The 15,480-nt window shown below is 36.8% G+C and overlaps 1 protein-coding gene across 2 annotated transcripts; it reads right to left on the reverse strand.

Moving 5' to 3' along the window:
* Positions 1 to 397: 397 nt before the first annotated feature.
* LOC105157010 (folate-biopterin transporter 1, chloroplastic) lies at positions 398 to 6,786 on the reverse strand. Of its 2 annotated transcripts, XM_020692204.2 has the most exons (10): positions 6,487 to 6,786; positions 5,005 to 5,049; positions 4,671 to 4,900; positions 4,014 to 4,078; positions 3,763 to 3,925; positions 2,586 to 2,734; positions 1,998 to 2,252; positions 1,741 to 1,909; positions 1,570 to 1,662; positions 398 to 998 (listed from the first exon to the last, which is right to left on the reverse strand). In XM_020692204.2, the coding sequence occupies exons 1-10, from the start codon at positions 6,740 to 6,742 to the stop codon at positions 699 to 701; spliced, it is 1,725 nt and encodes a 574-aa protein (XP_020547863.1). In that variant the 5' UTR covers positions 6,743 to 6,786; the 3' UTR covers positions 398 to 698. The 2 variants fall into 2 exon arrangements, with proteins under 2 accessions (XP_020547863.1, XP_011071602.1); XM_011073300.3 differs by lacking the exon at positions 5,005 to 5,049 and having other exon boundaries at positions 6,487 to 6,785.
* Positions 6,787 to 15,480: the final 8,694 nt, after the last annotated feature.

Raw genomic sequence — 15,480 nt, forward strand, 5'->3', positions numbered from 1 at the left:
TCTATTTACACAAACTACCTATCTTTTGAAAAAAATACATATATACCTACTAAATCATTCTACATAATTTACACAAACCATCCCGATTTTTTACAAAATTATACATACACCTTTTAAAAATGTAATATCATTACACAAACTACTACTACTTTTAGATTGTCATGAGTGGTTTTTGTAATTACGCAAAAGATAAGGATAAATTTTCATATAAACCATAGATAAAGATGTATAAATATAATTATCCCAACAAAAAATTACAAATGATTTCTTATTAACTTCTACAACTTATTGATAAAATTATAAATCTTATAAGTGTTCTGTTAAGCACTCCAACTTCAATTTTTCTCACTTTTAAGCACGGCAACTTTGATTACTTCTTGTCTTACAACTTCACACCTTAAATCAAGAAATGTGAACCTTGTTGCCTATGTGACATTGTCTACATAGCTTCACGACCATTTACAGCTTAACTGACAATCAACAAAGACTTGAAAATCTCTAGAAAATATTTAGACACTATACATCTTGCTTAAAAACAAATAGTGATAATATATGCCAACCTTTGTCTAACCGATAGAACTCTGTAAATCTATATCACCATATGATTATTTACAACTATTTATGCATCTATTACTACTCCTAAAAACTATATTACGTAAGTTATCAAAATAAATTCATGAACTGGGAGGTTTCAATCTTTAGTTTGTTTCCGTTTGCACATCACCGCAATCTTTAGAGTCGACATCAGATATATCTTGAGGAAGGAGACCAAGTAGAGGCAAAGGTAACAATGAACTGAGATTGCAGAGGATAATCAGTAAAGTCAGATTGTCAAATTCGTCCTTAGTGATACCAAACAGTTGAGTTAGTCCAGCCCCGATCAGACCTCCAAGAACACTGCCACCGTTTGATATGGACATGAGGGTTGCAAAGAGCGTAGCTTCCATGCCCTCCGGGCATATTTTTGCTGCTAGTACAAGAACGGGCATGAACGATACCTGAGAATGACACTTGTTGTTAAGCTTGTGAAAAGTACAATAGCGTAAATGTTAGTGTTAATTACGACGAGCTTCCATGAGAACTGGTGTAATTACTGACCTTACACCTTCTTTTCCTAATATTACAAAAACATCTCCATCAAATTTATAATCTTTTAAATTTTTTCATCCACTCCGTCCGATTTTTTCACAAATTTTTATTTTTGTTAAAAAAAAATACAGCAAGGGTATAGTTGACAATTTCATACCTCTATCCAAGGATTACATAATTTCATCAAACATCAGGGGGGTATTTGTAATTTTTCAAACAACAAGGGGGTATTCGCAATTATGTCAAACCTCGGGAGAGATTGTTGTAATTTACCCTAAGAAAGGGTAATAATGCTTTAGTTTCAAAAACATGGAGATGTAACTAATTTGTTTCTAATTCTAGAAGGAAGATAATTGTATGATTTTTCCAATGACGAAACGTAGGCAGTTTCAAGCGGGGAAGCATACGGTCAGTAATTCGACTGACTCCAAGGAGTGCATCGTAATTACCTAAAAGATATCAGGGCAGATAAAGAAATACCTGACCAAGGACTGTTATTATCAACGAGTCGCCAATCGCAAACCACTCGTCACTGACACCAAACTGCCGGTTCAATCCAGTTACAAGCAAAACCTAAAAAACAGCACATAAGTCCAATCAAATGCATTTTAAAGGTTGGAGGGTCCAAATAATCAAATCAGCAAGTCATACTTGAGTCATTCCGAGAGCTGAACCAATGACAGTGGTCACGAGGAATATCTTCTGCAGAGGGACGCTTTTCAAGCAACCATTATAAAGTCCAACACCAACTAATGATGCTACAGAAGTGACAAGCTTCACACGTCCCAGAAACTCTGGAGTAAAACCAAGTTGATTCGTACTGGATACAGAAACTTCATAGTTAGTAAACATCACTAACGTGACATAAGAGGACATTATAATATTCATCAAGATCTCAATCGACATACGTGAAATAAAACATGGCAGAATCGGACTGAGGTGTTGCTTGCCATAGGAAAATAAATAAGGTGGGAAGAAAAACCCCAGGTTGCTTTACAGCACCCCACAACTGCGTAATGCTGTTCTTTGAGCTTGCTAGAAAGGCAGAACTGCTCAACAAAAGATTCTGTCCCCTTGCCTGGCCAACCACAGGCTGTTCTTTCACAAGGACAGCAACTGCAGATGTGATCAGCGGAAGCAAAGATGTCAATCCAAAGACAAACCTGCAAGTGTTCAGAAGTTCATCAGTAAGTAGAAAAGCATAAATGAAGGTTTAATTAAACAACCTCTTGTACAAGCTTATTTGATTACTTATTATAACCCTTCCACTTTTGGAAATTACCAAAACCTCCTCTCCAGGTTTATAACATTTACATGCCATCTCATTCAGTTTGAATACATGTGATAACATTTAGAAGATGGGATTGGATGTTCTGTTTCAGAAATATATTATTTCATATCTAATTTAAAGAGAAGTGTAAGGTCTTTCTTAAACTGAAAACATTTTAAAGGGAACATTGTAAGTAACCCATGAAACGATAGACCATGTGGCATACCTCACACCGTAAGCATCCACCAATGAACCACTGAAGTAGGAACTTAAAATGCCCCCAAAAGCTGAAGAACCCCAACATAGCGACTGAAGCGATCCAGACATGCTTTGTGATTCACCACGAGCCCTCTCTACAACCATTGAGTCCACAACCTGCACCATGCTTTACATCTATAGGTTAGCTGGCGGAGAAATGAAGTAACAGATAAAGACTCACTACAATAGACAATGGCTCTGGAATATGTTGAGCTAACATTTGGATAAAGAGTTCTGTGATTCAGTGTATACAGATCTACCATGTTCAACGAATGTCTAAGATATCAAATTATCTTCTTTGAGCCCCATATAATACAGGCAGCCAAGTCAAGCACTGCTCATATGTAAATCTAGTTTATGCAAGTTTATTAGGAGATCTCAGCCAATAAATGAAATGAACTTGAACTACCAGAAAAACATGAGCACAGTATGCGACTTGCAAAAGGTCAGTGTCACCGTGGTGGAAATCCACCACTCTTACTTGACAAAATAGTATACCCACATCAAACATGACATAAATATACTTTTAAGACAAAAGAATCTTCATAAGCACCAAATTACTCATGCAAAATACAAGCTATAAAACATAAACGTACATCTCTTCAGATGTTTTGATTAACATGACTAATTTCTAAGTGCTTTCTAGTTTACTATTCTAAAAGTAGACTAAGGGACAAGTCTCATTAGTTTCAGTCACAATGAAACTTGAATCCAAGCTGGCATAGTTGTATGAAGTGTTTGGAAATAAATGAAGGATAAGAAATTCTGGGAAGAGTCGAAACTAGAAATCATGAAACAAAAAATTGCTGATAGCCCCATTTGACAAATCCAAGATTGAGGACACCTAATAGGGCATCTTTATATCACATATCTTCAAGTCCAAGAAGGCGAAGAACAATATTCATACCAAGCAGGTAAACAAAGTGACTATAAAACCCGTTTCGAGACTTTCAATCTTCAAGATCACTTGAAACATATTGATGTCAGATGTCAACAACTCTACTGATGACAAAGACATGTACCTTCTTCTCTATCTCTGCAAAACTACATCCTAACCTCCCATACTAATTGACTTGCAAAGAATTGTCATCATCACAAACATCTTGGAAATTTTAGAAAGCACAACTCAAATTAATAATACTTACAACATCAGAAAATGCTACAGACAGAGATCCAAGAAGAATGCAAAAAGCAGCACCATATTTGCTATCAACAAAGGTAGCCATCAAACTCCATGAGATAGCTCCTAGAAGTCCTGACAGAACCAAATATGACCTTCTTCGATAGCCAAAAAGCGGGAACGAATCACTGTAACAACACTTCAATAGCTAAGTTCAGTATTTAGGACCAAAGCGAGGAAAGGGGAAATCGATAATTAGGGTAAGTTGATCTGCACCTGATGAATCCATACAGGGGCTTAACAAGCCAAGGTAATGATGAGATACCAGATACGACAGCTGTCTAGTCAAACATGTATAAATGTAAGTCCTTGATGTATTTATCAGGAGGAACAAGTAAAAGGCGTTCAAAGTATACAAAGAAAGCCCATGATCATAAGCAAGTTAAATAACATCCTGAAACTAGAACCATAAGTCCAATCAATTTCTGTGCACAATGGAGCGGCTAGAGATGGAATGGAGTGCAAGGAGGCATCATTAGATAATGAAAATATGATAACAGTAAAATTTTCCAAATCATATAGTTCATACTTGAAAATTGCAACATGTGTCAGCTCTTCACCACAATAATATCTATGCACAGCTGAAACACTTCTAGGGTCTAGATTGAAAATTGAGCCACCAGGTTGATTCAACAGTCTTTGTCTCACTAGTATATGCATCTGCTCTCCATTTGTTCATAGTAGGTGGAAAGCATAGACTTAGTGCAAAAATAGCATTTATTTCCAAATTTTTGGGTCCTTGTACAGAGAGAGGGATTCAGAGAAAACCAGAAATAAAGTAACTTATAATTTATCCCAAACCTGTATGCCTTAATTCAAAATAGGTAAAGCGTCCACTCATCACTTGTGATCCAATTGAGTATATATGAATACCTCTGCGGGGTCCAAATGTAGGTCATCTTTCAAGTAAAAACTGACTGCAAGCCTGGAGAGACCCAAAACACCTTGCACAAAATATACCATTGCAACAGCTATGTTATCCGCAGTTAAGTCAACCCCAAAGAAACTGGTCGATACAGTAGAGTACTTTTTCTTCCGCACAGAAGTCTTAATGGATGAGGTCGCATCATCATCCACAGTGGTCGTCAACACACTCCCTTCTCCTGCAGCCAGATGACAGATATCAGTAGGCAAAGAGCTACCATGTATGTGCAAGAACCCAGTTTCTAGATGATGAGGGCCAAAATAAAATCAGAGTGCAACTAACTTGGAAGAACTTCAAGAATGTACTTCTTGGAACTCCTACAATATACTAGCATCACATGAAAAGAGCAAGTCAGCAGTGCGACCACCAAGAGTAGAATGATCTAGAAGTTTCAGGTTATCTAGCTTCTAATATCTTCAAATTAATATTAGCCTCAAAATAGGGAAAATGGACAGAAAAGATGTTGTCATAATCATTTCAGGAAAAGACAAAAGTAAATGGTGCGCCACAATAGAGCTTCTTTTAGAACTATTATTTTTAACATTCAGTGCTTGTACCCTCACTTCTAAATTATACCATAATCATCTTATATATACTGTAAATCTAATTAATGATTATGACAATAATGATCTTAGTACTTAACAAGAGCTAATGTTATTCTAAAAATAATAAGGTTCATACTTGTAATTGTATAATATCCAGCTTATACTTATTTAATCATATTAATTTTTCAGGTTAGTATAAAAAAATTTAGGTAAATGTCAAAATCGATTGAAAAACTCATTGATTACCGTGGTAATATACATATACATAAAGAGTTCAAATCCAAAAAATTAATATTTTTTCCTCAAGTACAAGATGTAGAAGTATATTTGAAGTATTAACACTTATGTCTAACGTACGAGTGTAATACAAATTCTTAACATTAGATCTTAGAATAACAAATAATAAAGTTCACTCTTCATGCTTAAACAACTTTATTCTTTTCAAATTCCCAGTATACAAATCTAAATAAGAACTTTTACATGCCATGGTAGCAAAGAATGTCACATGATCATCAACAAGAAGCCAAGTAGAAAAATGGAGAATCCCACTCCCATTCTATATACACTTCTCCTAGAAATATGCTTTAGCATAGTAGCGATTGGAACACACTTGATATGTGTAAATAGTTTAAATTTTGTTATATTTTTTAATTGAATAAGATAATAAGAAAGGTAAAATGAATTATTGATCAAAATTTACATAATTAAATTAATTTCAAATATGTATGAAATAAAAAATTAGGAATAAGTTTAACTATTAGAACAATGGTTATTTATGGAAGAATGAAATATACTGCATACTAGGCAACGAAAGCTTTGTCAATCTTCGTAGTTATTTTAGGTGTCTCCCCTATAAATAGTATAGATTACATTTCAATAAATAGTATAGATTATCACATTTGAATTTATCATCCATTTCATTTCTTTACTGCCTTCACTAGAGAGAGCATTGCGAAATTATCATCTTTCGCAAAAGAAATTATTATAATAAACTTTCTTGGATGGATTTAATTATTATTTTATAATTTATTTAAACAAAGTCTAGCCACTACCACAAGCCTTTCTATCCACAAAAATCCACACATTTTGTAATATCAATCACACGGTTCAAAAGTAGAACCTTAATCTTCCCATATAACATCAAAACTCCACCTTCAATCTCACGCAGAACGTAAAATCCATGACGAAATTAACATATAACATAAGTACCAGAACTTACGATATCCGGAATCTAACAAGGCTCCGGTCTCCGAGTCCCGTCGAAGGGAGGTGGACTGCAAGGAGACGGCGCCAGACATGTCGGCATCCGTCGGCGGTTTCCGTCGCAGTCTACATCTGATGCAGGAGGAGGAAGCGGCGAAAGCCGGCCTCCGGCGAGAGTGCCGGAGATAAGTAGAGAGGGAGAGAAAGGAGAAAACTGGATTTTGGGAGGGTAAGATTGGGAATGAAGTTCGACTCAACGTCGTCGTTGCCATGTATGGATGAGTGCGTTTCAGCTAACAGTGCAAAGAGGGAAGCAGTGTGTTTAATTGTAGGAGAAAGAAATATGAAGTGGGTGGGGCCCTTATGTTTGGTTTTGTTATGACGAAATTGCCCCTGTGTAAGAGCTGGCTAAATAGCTACCATGGAATTTGTTTTCTTTTTAATTTTCATGTATTAAGAGAAAATAATGTGGTCGCTAAAAACGGGATGTCTTTGTCAATTTTTTTTTTTTTAATAAATTAAGATTAGCTTTTTTTATCTTTATCTTGTCATAATTATAAATATTTTTTTATTACGTAAGAAGTTACTAATATTTTCTATTTTTAGTAGTTATCTAATAATTAGTTCAATCCATTAGCTTTTTGTAGGTTTTCTTCTATTTTTATTGTAAATTAATCAAAATGTTTCTGCCGATGGACCATAAACCGAATTGTGAAGGAACGAGGGTCAAACTCTGTTTTAATTCTGTTGGAAAAATAATTTGATTTCAAGCAATCGAAACGATGTTTTGAAATGTTACAATCGGATTTAAGAAATCAAAAGCAATAAAACCACGTTGGAACAAATAACAAAACACAATTAGAAACGCTATTTACGACAAGAAATTTAAATAGAAAACTTACAACGAGAATTGTATCGTAACAATTCTCAGTCCAATTTGAAGTCGTTAATATTTATTTAACCGAATCGCAGAATAACTGCTTGCCTTGAAGAAAATATACGCCCCGTATCAGCAGTGCACCGGGTTCAACGTAATTTCTCCCAGGATAAGACGGTTACAGTTCTTCGGTTTTAGCACTATACCGAAGAACACCTCGATCAAACACTCAGAAGCTTATCGAAACAAGATATTCAAATACCAAAATTTGAAAGAAATTTGGATGCCAAATGAAAGAGGGCAATTGAGAGAGTGATAAGGGAGAATGAGAATTGTTGTGTGTGTTCTCAAATGAAAGAATGCAAGCCTTTATATAGGCTTCCAAAACAACCAGCAATTAAACATGGCAATGAAGACAAATTGATGGCCATGAATTCCCATTCAAAAACCGAAATCTGATTTTGAATAAAAATTGCTGTTTCATCTCAATCAAGTGCAATGGGAGGTTGATTTTGAACAAAACTGCAGCATTACATTCAAAATTGAAGTTAATGCATTTCAAGGCAATTGAAAAGGGTGTTGGCAATGATGAGGAGAAATAATAAGGCCATTCACTACCTCTTCAATCTGTGAGTTTCTGCATTTGAAAATCAAATTCAACAATCCCCCACAAACTCATAGATTTGAATCTCAGGTTTCCATGACTTGCTTTCAACAATGGTACCTTCCGGTTTGAACCACTGTCTAAGTTATCTGACGTCAGTTATCACCAGGTTAAATGGAACTATGCCTTGAATTTAAGCCTGTGAGTGTGACAACGTCTATCAGTAACAACAAGCCACTAGCTTTGTGTTGATCTTTAGGGTTGACACTTAGGCCATGTGTCCTGATCCTGTTCATGAATGCTTTCAGGAATAACCCAATTCCTTAGTTGCGGCCAAACAACGACATTCACTTAGTTGGGCGTCTCCAGGGATGCACTGCTAGCATCTCGTCTTATAAGACTTGACCCCACTCAGAGTTAGACTCTTACTATACTTGCAGTAGCAGCACCTTCCAGAATTTCAGGGGATAGACTCCAGATACAAAGTATCAGTCTATTTGGTGCTCTGACATACCCTTACGACTTGTTGATACCACATTGAACCTTCTTTGTGGGATCTCCACTCAAAAGGTTGGGTTGCCGTCGTAGATATATCACTGATGGGTTTTCAGTCCCATCCCCAATCTGGACTTATGAACTTGTGACAGATTCAATCCTTTCGTCAAAGGATCAGCCACATTGTCCTTTGTTCCCACAAAGTCAATGCCTATTACTCTGTCTGACACTAATGCCCTTATAGACTTCAGTCTAACTTGGATGTGTCGTTTAGTCTTTTGATTGTATTTACGACTCCTCACCTTTGCTATTGTGGTTTGGCTATCACAATGTACAACAATCGGTGAAAGAGGCTGACTTACAATGGGAAGTTGTGATAACAACCCAAATAGCCATTCTGCCTCGGTACCAGTCGTATCTAACGCACATAACTCGGCTTCAAACGTAGACCGGGTTATCAAAGTCTGTTTTGCAGACTTCTAGGAGACTGCTCCCCCACCTAAGGTAAAAACATATCCTGAGCACCCATTACTCCCGGAGTTTTTGGCTATCCAGCTAGCATCACTATATCCCTCAAGAACAGCGGGGAATCTGCCATAATGTATGGCCAGTGACACCGAGCCCTTTAAGTACCTTAGTACTCTATCCAAAGCACCCCAATGAGTTTTGTCAGGACAACTAGTGTATCTAGCCAGCTTAGAGACAGAAAATGATATATCTGGTCTCGTGCCATTTGCCAGATACTGTAAGCTCCCAATAATTTGGGAATACCTTAGCTGTGCAACCGGAACACCACTTTCATTTTTGAATAAAGCTACAGAAGGATCATATGGTGTTTTAGCAATTCTACTGTTTTGATAACCAAATTTCTCAATTATCTTCTCAACATAATGAGATTGAGAAATGGTTATCCCATCAGTTGACCGAGTCAACTTGATACCAAGAATCACATTTGCCTCACCCATATCCTTCATTTCAAACTTGTTTTTCAAAAATGACTTGGTTTCGGTAATAATATCTAGACATGATCCTATTAACAGAATATCATCCACATACAGGCATAGAATTATCATTTTATCTCCTTTAACCTTGCAGTATATACACTTATCATTCTCATTTACAGTGAAGCCAAATGCAAGAATAGTTTTATCAAACTTTTCATGCCACTGTTTGGGTGCTTGTTTAAGTCCATATAGAGACTTAACAAGTTTACAGACTTTATGCTCGTTACCATGAGCTACAAACCCCTCAGGCTGATCCATGTAAATTTCTTCCTCGAGTTCACCATACAAGAAGGCTGTTTTCACATCCATCTGGTGAATCGGGAGATTATACACCGAAGCAAGTGCTATAAGCACCCGGATTGTAGTCAATCGAGCTACCGGGGAATAGGTATCGAAATAGTCTATTCCCTCCTTTTGTTTAAACCCTTTAGCCACCAATCTGGCTTTAAACTTATCTATGGTCCCATCAGGTTTCAGTTTCCTTTTAAAAATCCACTTACATCCAATAGTAGTACACCCCGGAGGGAGATCGACTAGCACCCATGTTCCATTGGAAACAATGGAGTCCATCTCACTTTTGACAGCTTCTTTCCACTGCTTGGCTTCTGAAGAGGCCATAGCATCTTTGAAAGTTATCGGATCATCCTCGATGTTGTAAGTGACAAAGTCACTTCCAAAATCCTTGACGATCCTAGCTCTCTTACTCCGTCTAGGTTCATCTGACTCCTCATGAGTCTGATTAGAACTACTAGGACCAACCCCCACATTTGACATCTTTTCCACATGTTCAGGAATAGATGTGGAGGTAAGTGAATCATCAAGCGAAACATTAGAAGGTATTCCTGTTTTTAAAGGAAATACATCTTCTAGGAATACAGCATCACGAAATTCGACTATTGTGTTGACCTCAATGCCTGGAATTTCTGATTTAATAACCAGAAATCTTAAGGCATAACTTGTCTCCACATAGCCCAAGAACACAGCATCGACAGTCTTAGGACCCAATTTCTTTCGTTTGTGTTCTGGGACTAGCACTTTTGCTAGGCACCCCCACACTCGAAAGTATTTCAGGCTTGGTTTCCTACCTTTCCACAACTCGAAAGGAGTACTCGTATTGTGTTTCAGAGGGACTCTATTCAGAATATGGCAAGCCGTATTCAAAGCCTCTCCCCACAAATACTTTGGTAACCCAGAGGTTAGTAGGAGACTGTTAATCATGTCTTTGAATGTCCTATTCTTTCGTTCAGCCATTCCATTAGACGAAGGGGAATAAGGAGGAGTCTCTTCATGAATAATGCCAAATGTTTGACAATATTCATTGAACTTACTCGACTCATATTCTCCTCCTCTATCGGACCTTAGTCTTTTAAGTTTCTTACCAGTTTGGGTTTCTGCTTCATTTTTAAACAAAATAAATTTGTCTAAGGCTTCATCCTTATTTTTCATGAGAAACACATAACAGTATCTACTGCAATCATCTATAAAAGTGATAAAATATCGTTTGTGGTCCCTGGTCAAAACTCCATTGAACTCACAAATATCAGTGTGAACTAAATCAAGTATTTCCGAATCCCTTTCAATTGACTGATAGGGTTTCCTAACTTGTTTAGCTTCTACACAAACTTGGCATTTGTGATTTCGTTCAATATTTTGACTAGGAATTAAATTCAAATTCATCATTCGTTTGATCGAATTGAAATTTAAATGACCTAACCTACTATGCCACAGAGTAGAAGATTCAACATTCAATATAATAGAATCAGAAACATCAATTTTATTATTATCAACTCGAACTTTGAACAAGCCATCATCTAAGTAGCCTTTACCAACAAAAACACCAAATTGTTGAATAACAACTTTATTAAACTTGAAAACTAATTCATATCCTTCCCTAACTATTACAGAACCACTAATAATGTTTCTTCTGACAGTGGGTACATGATGAACTCGTTTCAGCGACAGAATGCGCCCTGAAGGAAACTTCAAGTCCACGCTTCCTATCCCAAGTACTTCAGCTGTACTGGAGTTCCCCATGCTTACTGTCCTTCCACTGATGGCCTGATAAGACACAAAGAGAGATTTATCAGCACAAACGTGCACATTCGCTCCAGTGTCAATCAACCAATCATATGGTTCGTAAATAGTCAAGAGTTCAGGTTGTATAGATACATACCCATCAGTTGCTCCTGAGGTGCTAGCTCCGCTAGGACCTCCCACAACCATGTTGACAACTGCCTGCCCAGTCTTGGCCTTTTTATTAGGACAAAGCTTAGCCCAGTGTCCAACCTGCCCACAGTTCCAGCATGGTTTGTTTGCTTTTGGTTTCTTATTTTTGGAGGCCTTGCTTTTAGTGATGGCTTTCGAGTTCGTGTTAATCTTATTCACTTTTGGTTTCCCCACTATGAAATTGGCCCTTGGTTGATGTTCAACAGGCATCTTGTGCGTTTGATTTCTATGTTCTTCCTCAATGCTGATAGCAATCATAAGATCATCCAGAGACAATCTCCCTTTTTGATGCTTGAGTGTCATGCCAAAATTTTCCCAAGATTTGGGAAATTTGTCCACTATAGACATGACCAGAAACTTCTCGGGAAGCTTCATCTCAGCATCAGCCAGAGCATGCTCAAGGTTGATAATCTCATGAGTCTGTTCAGCCACAGACCGGTCCTCAACCATTTGATACCTCATGAACTTAGAAACAGAATACTTTTCGAGCCCTTGCTCTTCAGTATTATATTTCTGGTCCAACTCATCCCATAGAGACTTAGCAGTGTAAGAATCAGAACAATAGACATCGAAGAGCGTATTTGACAGGGCTGACAAAATCGCTCCTCTGCCTATTTGATCCCTTTCTGTCCACTGCGCTATCTCAACAGTTTTGGGATCGGTATCAGTAGGTTCAGGTCTGATCACCTGAATCACTGACAAAAGTCCTTTCATCGTCAACCAAATTTTCATTCGCTGTTGCCAGCGTTTGAAAAATTGGCCCGAAAACTTGTCCGGTAAACCGGTCAAGTCGACCTTTTGTGTGATCGGAATTGCAACAGAAATCGGCTCGGCCATCTTTTAGTACTTTAGGAAACTAAAAGTAATATTTCAAAAATGCTTTTGGAAAAATAGCGTTTTCTACAACAGTTCCAACACAAAATCCGATTTTTTTTCAAAACCTGTATATTTTCTTCAAGATTGTTGGAAAAATAATTTGATTTCAAGCAATCGAAACGATGTTTTGAAATGTTACAATCGGATTTAAGAAATCAAAAGCAATAAAACCACGTTGGAACAAATAACAAAACACAATTAGAAACGCTATTTACGACAAGAAATTTAAATAGAAAACTTACAACGAGAATTGTATCGTAACAATTCTCAGTCCAATTTGAAGTCGTTAATATTTATTTAACCGAATCGCAGAATAACTGCTTGCCTTGAAGAAAATATACGCCCCGTATCAGCAGTGCACCGGGTTCAACGTAATTTCTCCCAGGATAAGACGGTTACAGTTCTTCGGTTTTAGCACTATACCGAAGAACACCTCGATCAAACACTCAGAAGCTTATCGAAACAAGATATTCAAATACCAAAATTTGAAAGAAATTTGGATGCCAAATGAAAGAGGGCAATTGAGAGAGTGATAAGGGAGAATGAGAATTGTTGTGTGTGTTCTCAAATGAAAGAATGCAAGCCTTTATATAGGCTTCCAAAACAACCAGCAATTAAACATGGCAATGAAGACAAATTGATGGCCATGAATTCCCATTCAAAAACCGAAATCTGATTTTGAATAAAAATTGCTGTTTCATCTCAATCAAGTGCAATGGGAGGTTGATTTTGAACAAAACTGCAGCATTACATTCAAAATTGAAGTTAATGCATTTCAAGGCAATTGAAAAGGGTGTTGGCAATGATGAGGAGAAATAATAAGGCCATTCACTACCTCTTCAATCTGTGAGTTTCTGCATTTGAAAATCAAATTCAACAAATTCACCTCCGGGATGCTTTTTTTGAGAAAACCGAGTGAGCTGCCGAAGGCGCGAACGACATACTCCAGCTTCCAAGGCAGTGACTGACCCTCGGGTGAGGGGCAGGAACGGTTAAAGCAAATGGGGCAGCTTCTTTCCCGACTCCTAGCCAGCTACCCGTAAACCCAAAAAGCGTGAGGGGAGCTGGCATAGCTGAGGGGAAGGAGAAGCCCCCAAAGAATGTAGCTAAATGGAGTGAGGCATCCGGACGACTTTCAGTGCTTTCCTAGTGGGAAAGCACGAGCGGTTAATGGAAGGAATGAGTTTCTCTCGGGGAGAAAAATGAATGACTGATGTATGCTTGCGCGCGCATGTATTCCTTGAATTAGAATCGCGATGGATTACAAATTATAATATTATCTGTTTTTTAAAAAATATTGAAATTTCTTTTACGGGCTTAATGGGTTATTTTTGTATAATTTTTTTTAAAAAAAATTCATTCACCTCATTTGATTTTCTATAATTTATTTGAAAAAAGAAAAAAAATACAATAGGAGCAAATCGACAATTGCATACCTCTATTCAAAAATTGTATAATTTTATTGAATATCAAGGGAGCATTTATAATTTTTTAAATAATGAATAATGCCAAATCTTTGAGAAATTTATTTTAATTTATCATTTGCTTTAGAAAAAAATGCAAGGTACCTCCATATGTATGGATAATGTGCAAAATACCCCCTGTAAGATAAGTAACATCAAATTACCTACTTGTTTTCTTAGAATTGGAACAATTTATTCTCTTAGAGGGGGTGTGTAATGTACTCGTCCCTCTTGCGAGTGGGCATGATTTCTTAAAGAATAAATATTATTTTTATATAATACATTATATACAATAGTTGTTAACAATTATATATATATATAAATATTTATTAAATAGTAAAAATATTAATCTTTATATAAAATATATAATATTTTTAATAATATATACTTTTTAATTTAAAAACAGAAAACCCCACCCCTTCCCCGTCACCGGTCACCGGCCACCACCGCCCCCGCCCCTTTTCCCCTCAGTCTATCACCACAACCTCTATGTCCGTCGTCGACCTTCACCCTATCCGATGCCATCTTCGCCACCACGCCATTCCTAGGCCCATCGCCGCCCCTCTTCCCCTTTATTATTGAACTGCCGCCACCCCTTCCCCTTCCTCCTCCTCCTCCTCCTCCTCCTCCTCCTCGTCCCCCTTCCCTTTTGTCGTTGCCGCCACTCCTCCCCCTCCCTGTTCCTCCTCCTCCTCCTCCCCTCACCCCCTTCCTCCACCCAGATCATCACCCCACCCCAAGTCAGCGTCACCCCCCAAAATGCGCCGCCCCATTGTGTCTAGATCTGCCCACCCCTGCCGATCTCTCTCTCTGTCTCTCTCTCTCTACATATATATGTAGAGAGAGAGAGAGACAGAGAGAGTAAATGTTATGTTTGATCCCTTAAATTTTTGTTTAGAATTATTTTAGTTTTTAAAGTTTATTTCTTGATTTTAACATCTTTAAATTTTAGTTTTTATCTCAATATGGTCCATTTGATAATTTTTCGGCAAAGATGTGGCTGGATTTTAATACTTTTGGAGGGTGAAATGGCCAATAAGTTTGATTTTATTCCTTAAGTTTGTAAAATTGTCAAACTAGTCCTTTTTCCAAACAAAAAAAAAATTGTTCTATATTATTTTGTGCTGATATATAATAATTCTGTTATGCAAATAATGAAAACTTTGAACTCTTGCGAACATAATAACATATTAATTAACTTAAAATAAACAGACTCTTTTCTAATAGTACTTAAAAAAAACCAAAATTATAAATAAGTTTTATAGAACTTTTCAATTTGAAAATATAATAAAACAAATTTAAGTTTGTAATTTTTTATTTGAAGAGTTAAAAATAAGTTTTAAAAAGTTAAACCTTAACAATATTTATTAAATATTTGGATTTTCATGTGGCGTTCGTAGGATTTTACACAAAATCGAAAGACTAATTGGTAACTATTAAGAAAAATTAATTTTAATTATAAATA

The sequence above is a fragment of the Sesamum indicum genome, linkage group LG3, assembly GCF_026168435.1.
Source record: "Sesamum indicum cultivar Baizhima isolate 11 linkage group LG3, ASM2616843v1, whole genome shotgun sequence".
NCBI lineage: Eukaryota > Viridiplantae > Streptophyta > Magnoliopsida > Lamiales > Pedaliaceae > Sesamum > Sesamum indicum.

Coding starts and splice junctions, on each gene's coding strand:
- LOC105157010 (XM_020692204.2), bottom strand. CDS start 6,742: ATGGCAACGACGACGTTGAGTCGAACTTCATTCCCAATCTTACCCTCC. Junction 3,926..4,013: donor CCCCTGTATGGATTCATCAG/GTGCAGATCAAC, acceptor GTGTTGTTACAG/TGATTCGTTCCCGCTTTTTG. Junction 999..1,569: donor TAATAACAGTCCTTGGTCAG/GTATTTCTTTAT, acceptor TGTCATTCTCAG/GTATCGTTCATGCCCGTTCT.